The 11588-nt window shown below is 37.5% G+C and overlaps 1 protein-coding gene across 1 annotated transcript; it reads left to right on the top strand.

Annotated features, from left to right (window-relative positions):
- Window positions 1-6659: 6659 nt before the first annotated feature.
- On the top strand, window positions 6660-9946 carry LOC140853169 (G-type lectin S-receptor-like serine/threonine-protein kinase LECRK4). Its single transcript, XM_073247255.1, has 2 exons — window positions 6660-6806; window positions 7342-9946. Exons 1-2 carry the CDS (start codon window positions 6660-6662, stop codon window positions 9766-9768), a joined length of 2574 nt encoding a protein of 857 aa, XP_073103356.1. The 3' UTR covers window positions 9769-9946.
- Window positions 9947-11588: the final 1642 nt, after the last annotated feature.

The following is an 11588-nucleotide window of genomic DNA, read 5'->3' as shown; positions in this document are numbered from 1 at the left end:
AGAGAGAAAAAGTAGAGAGAGAAATTAGAGAGAAAGTGAGCTTTTTAGAGAGAGAAAGTGGAACTCAACTCAGAGAGAACAGAGAGGGGGAAGAGAGAAAATTCTCTATCTCTTTTTTTCTCTTCCTTCCTATTTTTCTTTTTCTCCTTTCTTCTTTTTTTTTCTTCTTCCACGCAAAACAGAGGGCCGTGTCCTCTTTTCCTTATTTCTCTCATGGAACAGAGACTTGTTTGTCCCCTTGTTTTGAGGCAAAGGAGGTCCTCCTCCTTATTAGTGATTTCATGGTCGGAGAGACAATCCTCGACAGCAACAACCAGCCAGATCCAATGACCGACGGTGATCAACAACGCTAGCAGAAAACAAAGATGAACAAGAAATAGAGAATTCGAGAAGAACCATGATTTTCAATGGATTTTTAATAGAAAATTTAGCAAAAGTTCCAGATTAAAACCCATAAACTTTATGGAAAATTGATTAAAGTTATTTACATGCTCTTTGACTGGGATTGATCCGATTCTTGGCAGGCAAGCAAGAGCAAACCGTCGGCAATCCGTGGAAGAACATGAGAAATTTCGAACGATTCTCGACGATCTCTCAAGAGATTTGAGGTAATGATCTAGGAGAGGGGAAGGGGTTTATTTATAGAGGGGTTTTCTAGACCTAACCAAGGACTCCCCTCCGCCGATCTCGATGAAATCAGAAGCGAAGAAGACTCCCCTCCCCTCCTCTCTGCCACGTGCTGTACACAAAAACCCTTTTTTTTTAAAGGATTTTGGGCTTCCAAAGTTTGGACTTGGTCTAGGGTCCAAATGGGCTGGGTTATTACATTCTCCCCTCCTTAAAATAATTTCATCTTCGAAATTAAGTTGTATTATTTGAGGTACATACTTCGAAAGTATACATTCATCATGTCATTCTCAAGCTTCCAATAATATCTTACATATTATTTATTTTTCATTACCTTGATTTAACAAAATTATGTGAAATTTTAAATTCATTTCTTTTATATTGATTTCTCAATTATTTCGAAGAATAATAATATTTTGACCTTGTATTAAAATATCACAGTTATTTGTCTAATACTTTTCACTCAAAATTCATAATTATCTCAGACTACCTATGATAAGAAATAAAGAAAGGCCAAACATCAGGCACTCTTCACAATCATCGATTTCTTTCTTCTTTTGACCTTCCAACAAATTTTATATGTAGACTTTCATCTCAAGAAAATCTCAACCATCTATGTCAGTTCAAATAACAATGTTAAATCTCAAAAAATAAGATCTATGTCAAAATATTTTAGGTTTGAATTAACAAAAGAACTATCAAGCTATTAACAATAAACTTAAGATATCTAGGATTTCTTGGTATTTTTTGCAATAAAATAACCTACTGGCAAAAATTGCATGGCTATGATCAGATTAGGTCAAAAATATTGATAGCATCCTTTCATTATCAATAAAATCCTTCCTTATTTGTAACTAATGTATTTCATAATATTTTTTGATTTAAAGAATTAATATTTCTAATCAATTTAAACTACTACGCTTTTGTTGTGTACTATGATCTTAATTTATCAAATTATATAGGTTTATCAAAAGATAAGAATATCTTTGTATGTTAGATCAATCAAAGATAGATCCAACCTTCAAATTTTATATAAAACTTAGAGCAAAATTTTAAGTTTCTTTATCTTTACTACTCCTTGGGCATAGCACATCAAAATTAAATTTTGATCCACTTTTCATATTTGAATTTATTGCATAAGCTTCATCACTCCTCAAAAATCCAATATGTCTAGAATTAATTAGAGTTAACCTTAGATTTATCTTACTATCATTTAGATAATTTTTAAATCAATCTTCTTTTCTAAAAGAATTAACTTCAATTCGAACAAACTAGAAGAACTCAAATTAACATCTTTGTAAATAGAATCAACTTATTATTTTTTTTTGTAGAGCTCCCTTGATCACAAATCTTAATATTAATTGATAAATCTAGACAAAATCTTTTCCTTTATATAAGTCATTCAAAATTTAACAATAACAAGATATCTTAGATTAGCTCAGAAATTCGAACTTTGACTTGAATAATTAATACACTTCACTATCTTCAACAATCACAAGAAAAAATTAAGAAATCTAATCCAAAGATGATAATATGAATTATTAAAGATTTCATCATAATGTGTATATCATACTTTAATAAAATTAATTTTTTTTATTCAATTTAACAATAATATCAAGAAAAATTTAGATCTACGTAGAAAAGTAAACTTTTGACTTGAAATTCAATACAACTTGAAAAATCAAAAAATCATATCCAAAAATGATATTTTCAATAACCAAAGATTTTACCAAGATATGTATCTCATATTCTCATAATAAAATTCAAGTATATTTTTCATCTAAATTCGAGTTTCATATATGATCCTCTTATAGGTTCAATGCTTAAAAATATTTCTCTCTCATATGATATAATTCCTTCTTAGATGATACCCTAATTAACTTTTTTTAATAAGTTTAAAATTTATAATGCTCAGATAATTATCATCGAAATTAAAAAAATTATCATGATCTTCAATCATATAAATTTAGCATTCCAAAATTATTGAGTATACTCAACATAACATATCAATACCTCCTACTTCATTCCAGGTCAATATTTCTCATACTCAGATCAACCATACTAATTAAAATTTAAGATATAACTCATCAATTCTATTATAGATATTATATGCCACTTATGCATAAATTTCATCATAGTATCTATTGATTCGGAATCCAAATATTGAATCCTTTCTTTTATGCTTATCATATTCCTCAAGATTATAACCTAAGTTCAAATATTATTAAAGTCACAATCCCGAATAATTAAAACTATAAGGTCAAATACCACTTAAGTCATATTCTCTAGTGATCATAATCTAAACTTTGATATCATTCTATCACATCCTCAATGATCATAACCTTAAACTCTGATATTATCTATCATACTCTATTGATCATAATTCCAAAATTTGATATTGCTTGTGTCACAGTCCCTAGTAATTTTAAACTTAAGCTTTGATACTATTCTGTCACGCCCTGAAGCCAACATCTGGGTTAGATACGTGATGGCTGCACACTCCTTAGGGCAAACCCTAAAGAATATGCAAGGTCTAAAATAATTCATTTCCACCTCAACATCCATAATATCTAATTTCAATAATAATTAATAAAACTTGCATAATTATAAATTAAATTCTTTCAATCATCTGATCAAGTATCAATGATACTCTATCTATGCATCCGCTCACCTGCAAATCTAAATCATAGCCAATCATGAGTATCCTGTAACTCAAATTGAGGAGTGTGAGCTTTACAGCCCAATAAGAATCTCACATATCACACCATTATAATAATATAATTAAAAAATAAGGATAAGCAATAAAATATAAAATTTCATGTTCAATATCTAGAATATTGTAAACATCCATAAATTATCTGTCTTGTCTTATTTTCTATTTCTCTTTTTATAATTACATGACCTTTAACCTTTTTCTTTCTGACTTTGGACTAACCAAGACTATGCCTCAGTCGCCATTCGATCAAATTTTACTCATAAGCCTATCAAGGCTGTCCCAAGCATGAGCTCCTGGTTGGCTGTCCCATGTATAAAAGCCGTGGGGACTGTCCCAGGCATAAGCTCCCGATGAACTGTCCCAAGCATGAGCTCCTGGTCGATTGATCCACATATAAGCCCATAGAGGCTGTCCCAGACATAAGCTCCTGATAGGCTATCCCAGGCATAAGCTCCTGGCAGGCTGTTCCACATGACGAGACTAGTTCAAATCATATCCTTTTTTTTCATGAAATTATAATACGTTGACTTCATTAATCAATTTCAATTTGCAGTATGATCAAGATAAATATATTATACCCATATAATCATGCTATTAATCACTGATACATATATATTGACATAACATACTTATGCTTAAAAATCATATAAGCAAATAGCGATGTCTCAAAAATAGCAAATTCATCGATCACAAATTCAACGATGCAAAATCAATGATACAAGATCAACGATAAAATAGCATATATAATGGTGATCATGTATAGGGGTTCTTACCTCTACTGGTGATTGATCCACATCCAGCAATTAATGAACTCTTTGATTTATAAATTTTGAAAATAAAATATTTTGTTGGACATCTTATGCTGACAGTCCATCCCTACATGACCATGATTAAATATAAAAATCATAAGTGGAGAAATTATAGATAAACGATCCTAATAACATAAATTCAGGACCTCTCCTAGGATCAATCAAGATTGAAATTTATCTAAGTATCTGAACCCTCCACTGGTCCATAAGATTTTTTAGAAAGAGAAAATCATGAAGAGAGAAAATTCTAGAGAGAAAAAATAGAGAGAGAAAGTGAGCTTTTTAGAGAGAGAAAGTGGGAACTCAACTCAGAAAGAATAGAGAGGGAGAAGAGAGAGAAATTTTCTATCTCTTTTTCTTTCTCTTTCTTCCTTTTTTTTCTTTTTTTTTCTTCTTCCACGGCAAAACAGAGGACTGTGCCCTCTTTTCCTTATTTCTCTCACAGAACAGGGGACTTGTTTGTCTCCTTGTTCCGAGGCAAAGGAGGTCCTCCTCCCTACTGACGATTCGATGGCCGAAGAGACAATCCTGGTGGCAACAACCGGCCAGGTCCAATGATCGGCGGCGGCAACGACGATGGCAGAAAATCAAAGATGAATAGAAAATAGAGGATTCGAGAAGAACCATGATTTTCAATGATTTTTAACAGAAAATTTAGCAAAAGTTCCAAATTAAGACCCATAGAACTTTGTGGGAAATTGATTTACCTACTCTTTGACTGGGATTGATCCAATTCTTGGCAGCCAAGCAAGAGTAAACCGTTGGCATTCTGCGGAAGAATACGAGAAATCCCAAATGATTCTCGACGATCTCTCAAGCGATTTGTGGTGATGATCTACGAGAGGGGAAGGAGTTTATTTATAGAGGGGTTTTCTAGACCTAATCGGACTCCCCTCCGCCCGATCTCGATGAAATAGAAGCGACGAAGACTCCGGTTTGGAGTCTTCTTCCTCCTCTCTGCCATGCACTGCACACGACCCTTTTTTTTTTTTTTTTTTTTTTTAAGGATTTTGGACTTCCAAAGTTTGGGCTTGGTCCAAGGTCCAAATGGGCTGGGTTATTACACATTACGTGCATGAGGAGTGCGAAACTCGTATCATACGTTGTGACATAAAACCTCAAAACATACTGATGGATGATAATTGGACAGCAAAGATATCAGATTTTGGGTTAGCAAAAGTTGTCGATACCAAGTCAGACGAGAATGTTTACGGGCATTAGGGGGACAAGGGGTTACCTTGCACCAGAATGGCACAAGAATGCGCCGATAACGGCGAAGGCAGATGTCTACAACTTTGGCATTGTATTGCTCGAAATCGTATGCTGCAGGGAAAATATGGAATTGGAAGCCGAAGAAGATGCAATCATTCTTCTGGACTGGATCCATAACTGCTTCATGGATGGAGAGTTGGAGAAGCTTGTGCCAGATGAAGTAGATGCATAACAGAGTTGGGTAGGCTTGTGAAAGTGGGGCTCTGGTGTACTCAGTCAGAACCAGTTTCTCGGCCTAGCATGAAGAATGTGGTGACGATGCTGGAAGCGAACGTGGACATATCCCTTCCCCCTCCACCTGGATTTAGTTCTTGATCTGCAAGTGTCTTCAAGCCGTTCTAAAGTCCCACTTGATCGCTATGGTGCTTTCTCCATTCAAAAAAGATAGGTATATATGGTGATTTCCATTTCGAATAAAACAAGATTCACTCTTTTCATTTTTAGGCAAGCGTATTTCTGATTTTATATGTTTTTGAATTTTGGAACCTAATGATGCAGTATGCAATCTTATGTTTGTAATAACCATCTCACTTTATGCCAAAGATGATGAGTCGTTTCCATAGTGTAAGTCATCTTTCGAGCATTTTACAATTTTACTCTTTTCTTGCGAGACTTTCTCATCAACTTAAGCCAACTTCAAGTGAGAGATGCTTTCGGATATCCACAAGAAAACAATGTTATAGTAAGAATAAGAAAAGTCAAGCATCTCTGTATCATCTATTAAATATTGTTAATATAATTCTCAACGATGGAAGTATCTTACTTTTCCCATTTTCTTCAAAAAAAAAAGGTCCTGTGCGCACTTTGCATTATAGAGTGACGTATAATACTTAAATGACTGTCACCAGAGGATGGACAACCATCAATAATGATATATACCATCTAATGATAGCTGTCTGTCTTTATGATTGGATGATGTAGTGGTTGTCAAAACGCTATGCAGTGTTGTATTGTTCTACCAAATTAAATAAATGTTGTTTCATCAAGAGCCACGATATACAGCACCAATCGAGTCACTGGTGCATTCACTCCTGTATATGTAGCTAGAGAGGAATTGACGACCGTGTGAATCACTTTGCACCATGTGAGCCGCTCTGGAATATCATTTTTCTTGGACTATATGCTAATAAGCAAAATATCAATTAGGAATAACTCATTATCAGACTTTAGCTCCATTAATTCAAATGAGAGTCTAGCTGAAGCGTGAGAGATGGGGAATTGCAGGTGGCTTCTAGATGCAGGAAAACCATGCAATCAAATTAATGCTGCTTCAATTTGCTTATAAACATGACATTCCCAAGCAATTGCCTGCCTGGGACACGGTCAAGAACAGGCAGATTCTTGCGCTAGCGTGTAACAAGCTGGCTCAGAAGCTTTTATCGGTAACAAGTGATCAAGTACAATCAAGAGATCATGAGACCAGCTAATATTGGAGTAATAATGTTGAGTGGGGGCAAAGCGTCAGCACTTGCGCTCTCAAAATAAAGAACGTGAGCTCACCAGCTTCAATCACGCAGTCGATGTGTTTACATTGGGTCAACCCAAGGATGTCATTATCATTGCTGAGTCGGCTTAGGGTTGTATTCTTCTTGCGAAAGAATGAACCACGTTCTTGCGCGGCATCAGCTATTGGATCACGCGTTGCACAGATTGCAAAGTACTCCAAACTTTTCATTCATCAGCCTGCACAGATCATAAAGTGGCCAATGCGCGATCCAACGATTGAAGTGATGAAAGAAGTTGAATCATTATTTCGCGCGAAGGATACAACCGAATCCTACCGAGTCATTTGCAGTACTGCTGTGTTTATTTTGGGACAGCCTGTTGCTGTTTACTTCGGGTCAACCCAATGAATCTCTCCTTTTGTTGCTTAGACATTACCAGTTCCCGTTTTTCCTCTCAACTACATGCAATCAGTCCACAAAAGAATTTATAGAGCACAAGATATTAGCAAGTCCTTGCAATCCTTTCTTGGTCATTTTCTCTAATGGCTTCGCAATATCCTACATCCTGTTCCTCTCCATCTTCTCATCAGCGTTTGCACTGGGAGCAGCTCAACCAAGGCAGTCCAACATAAGCTTGGACACCTCTCTCCATCCCACCGCCAACCCTACATCATGGCAGTCACCAAATGGACGTTTCGCCTTCGGATTCTACCCAGAAGGCACGGGCTTCTCCATTGGAATATGGCTGGTGGCATCTCCTGAAAACTCCACTGTTATATGGACAGCAGACCGAGATGATCCACCGGTGACCAAAGATGCTGTATTGAAGCTAACTAATGAAGGGCTCAAGCTCCTCCTCCAACACTCAGAAGGGAGGCTCATCTCCAACCTTTCCACAGGCAACGATGCTTCCTCTGCTTCCATGCTCGATTCCGGGAACTTCGTCATCTATGACTCTAACTTTAATGTCATATGGGAAACCTTTGACAATCCAACGGACACAATCATGGCAGGTCAAGAGCTGCACTCTGGATCTAAGCTCGTTTCCAGCGCATCAGAAACCAACCACTCGAGTGGGAAGTTTCAGCTCAGCATGCAGACTGATGGGAACCTCGTTCTATATCCTGTGGCATCACCAGATCGTCCAGAGGATTCTTACTATGCCTCCGGAACAGATGGAGATGGCTTCCAGAGCTTAAATCTGGATGATAAAGGTTCGCTGTACCTGCTCAACGACAATGTCACATACAATCTAACAAGCGGCTACCATAGCGGGACAGCGCTGGTGCATCGTGCAACGCTTGGTGTCGATGGGATCTTCCGGTTATATTCTCACGATCTCGAGTTAAATACAGAACAGGTATTGAAGAAATTCCCAGACGTAACAGATCCGTGTGCGGTCAAGGGAACCTGTGGTGTGAACAGCTACTGCACTTCCGCAAATGGACAAGTGGTATGCTCTTGTTTGCGTGGTTTCGATTATCTTGATGCTAACAGGACATCGAACGGATGCAGGAGGAACTTCACGGCCTCTGGTTGCTACTCGAACAATGATAACACGACATACATGTCCACTCTGGACAACGTAGCATGGATGGATGGTTCCTATGCTGATTCACTGTCTGTAACAAGCGATGAAGCTTGCAGTGATGCATGTTTGAGTGATTGTAAATGTGATGCCGCTCTGTTTAAACACAATACGTGCAGCAAACAGGTGTTACCATTGAGATATGGGATCAGAGATGACTCCACCACGACATTCATCAAGCTGGCTAACATAAGCGCTGGAGGATGGCCTGTAATTAATAGCCGTCCAGAAAGCCCTTCTGCAGCTCCCGTTGTTATTATCAGGCGAAAGTTCAGCGTTAAGATTTCGATTGTGTCAGCGGCTATTATTGCTTGTATAATTTCTTCCTTGGCTGCTTTAATTTTCTTCTTTTATAGGTATCGAGCGGGAAGGTACGGAAGGTTGTGGAGAAATAAAGAACCAGCTCTGGTGGACGAAATAGCACCCAAACCTTTTTCCTACCATGAGTTGAGGGAAGCGACCGATGGTTTCAAGGAAGAGCTAGGTAAGGGAGCCTTTGGAACTGTCTTTAAGGGGACCTTGCCTCGTGGTCAAAGATTAATAGCTGTAAAAAGACTTGAGAAGGTGGTGGATGAGGGAGAAAGAGAGTTCCGAACAGAGATGAGGACAATTGGAAGAACTCACCACAAGAACTTGGTAAGACTGCTTGGCTTCTGTGATGAAGGTACTAACAGGCTCTTAGTCTATGAATACATGAGCAACGGATCGCTTGCAGACCTCATCTTTAAGGCTGACGGACACCCAGGTTGGGACGAGCGGGTAAGGATTGCGTTAGATATCGCTAGAGGGATCCATTATCTGCATGAGGAGTGTGAAACTCGTATCATACATTGTGACATAAAACCTCAAAACATACTGATGGATGATAATTGGACGGCAAAGATATCAGATTTTGGGTTAGCAAAGTTGTTGATGCCAAGTCAGACCAGAACATTTACGGGCATTAGAGGGACAAGGGGTTACCTTGCACCAGAATGGCACAAGAATGCGCCGACAACGGTGAAGGCAGATGTCTACAGCTTTGGCATTGTATTGCTCGAAATCGTATGCTGCAGGAAAAATATGGAATTGGAAGCTGAAGAAGATGCAATCATGCTTCTGGACTGGGTCTATAACTGCTTTATGGATGGAGAGTTGGAGAAGCTCGTGCCTGATGAAGTAGATATGACAGAGTTGAATAGGCTTGTCAAACTGGGGCTCTGCTGCACTCACTCAGAACCGGGTTCTCGGCCTAGTATGAAGAATGTGATGATGATGCTGGAAGGGAATGCAGACATATCAGTTCCCCCACCGCCTGGATTTAGTTCCTGATCTGCAAGTGTCGTCAAACCTGTCTAAAGTCCCACCTGATAGCTAGCTATGGTGCTCTCTCCATTCAAAAAAGATGGGTATATATGGTGATTTCCATTTCGAATAAAACAAGATTCACTCTTTGCATTTTTAAGCAACTGTATTTCTGATTATATATGTTTTTGAATTTGAGAACCTAATGATGCAGTATGCAAACTTTGTATTTGTAATAACCATCTTACTTTATGTCAAAGATGAGTAGCCGTTTCCATGTAAGCATCTTTCAAGCATTTTACAATTTTACTCTTTTCTTGCGATACTTTCTCATCAACTTAAGCCAACTTCAAGTGAGAGATACATTCGGATATTCACAAGAAAACAATGTCATAGTAAGAATGTGAAAAGACAGGCAGGATGCAACATTAAAAAAGAAAGATAAGTAGGGTAATCATTGAGAGAATTAACTAAAGGCAACCAGGGAGAGACTCATATAATTTTGAGCATTTCTTGGTTCACTTTCTGGATTATCCTGTTCAGCTAGGGTGCTAGTGTGCATTATGATGAATTTGATCTGCCAGGTTACGATCAGTGTGTATTATATTTGCATTAAACAGGTCTATGTGGTTTTCACCTCCACATGTAGTTGTTGCAGAGCTCAAAGGGATTAATCATGTGGTTTTACGCTGCATATGGACCGTTTTTGCCCGCATGGATATCTGTATGAAAAAATAATTTGGTATTTTATTTTTGTCACGTCCCGAACCACAACATCCGGGTCGGATACGTGATGGCCGCACACTCCTTAGAGCAAGCCCTAAAGAATATGCAAGGCCAAAATAAATCATTACAATCTTAAATCCATAACAATTAATTTCAACGATAATTCGTAAAACTTGCATAATTACAAATTAATTTTCTTCAATCCTCTGATCAGGTACTATGACACTCTATCTATCCATCTGCTCACTCATAAATCTAAGCCATAGCCAATCATGAACGTCTTGTAACTCTGAGAAAAAAAAGAAAGATGAAGAGGTGTGAGCTTTACAGCCCAGTAAGAATTTCCATATCACACTGATATAATAATATAATCTAAAAATAAGATAAACAATAAAATATAAAATCGATGTTCAATGTTCAGAATAATGCAAATATCCATAATTTTCTGTCTTGTTAAAATAGATGCATCATCATATGTTAATAGGTGAACACTTTTATTCAACAATTATTTCATGTCTTATCTTTCATTTCTCTTTTATAATCACATGATTTTTAAATTTTCTTTCTGGCTCTAGATTAACCAAGTCTATACCTCAGTATCATCCGGATCGAATCCATTAAAAAGCCTTTCAAGGCTGTCCCAGGATGAGCTTCTGGCCGGTTGTCCACGTACGAAAGCCCGTGAGAGGCTGTCCAGGCATAAGCTCCTGGCAGGCTTCCAGGCATGAGCTCCTGCCGCTGATCCACCTGTAAGCCAGTGGGGCTTCCCAGCATAAGCTCCTGCGGGCTGTCCCAGGCATAAGCTCCTGGCGGCTGTTCCACATGAAAGGCTAGCCCATACCATATATCTCTTTCTTTTCATTTAATCATTATGTGTTGATTTCATTAAATCAATTCTGTCTTGCATTATGATCAATTCAGATATGTCATATCCATAATCATGCAATCAATCTTGATACATATATATTGACATAACATACTCATGCTCAAAATCAAATAACAGTATCTCAGGTATAATAAATTCATCGATCTCAAATCCGACGAAGCAAAACCAATGATGCAAGACCAACAGTAAAATAGCATATATATAATAGTGATCATATACAGAGATTCTTACCTTT

The sequence above is a fragment of the Elaeis guineensis genome, chromosome 13, assembly GCF_000442705.2.
Source record: "Elaeis guineensis isolate ETL-2024a chromosome 13, EG11, whole genome shotgun sequence".
Lineage (NCBI taxonomy): Eukaryota > Viridiplantae > Streptophyta > Magnoliopsida > Arecales > Arecaceae > Elaeis > Elaeis guineensis.
Note: the sequence above shows the minus strand (reverse complement) of the source record. Positions and strands in the feature narration are given on the sequence as shown.

Coding starts and splice junctions, on each gene's coding strand:
- LOC140853169 (XM_073247255.1), top strand. CDS start 6,660: ATGCAGGAAAACCATGCAATCAAATTAATGCTGCTTCAATTTGCTTAT. Junction 6,807..7,341: donor TGGCTCAGAAGCTTTTATCG/GTAACAAGTGAT, acceptor ACATGCAATCAG/TCCACAAAAGAATTTATAGA.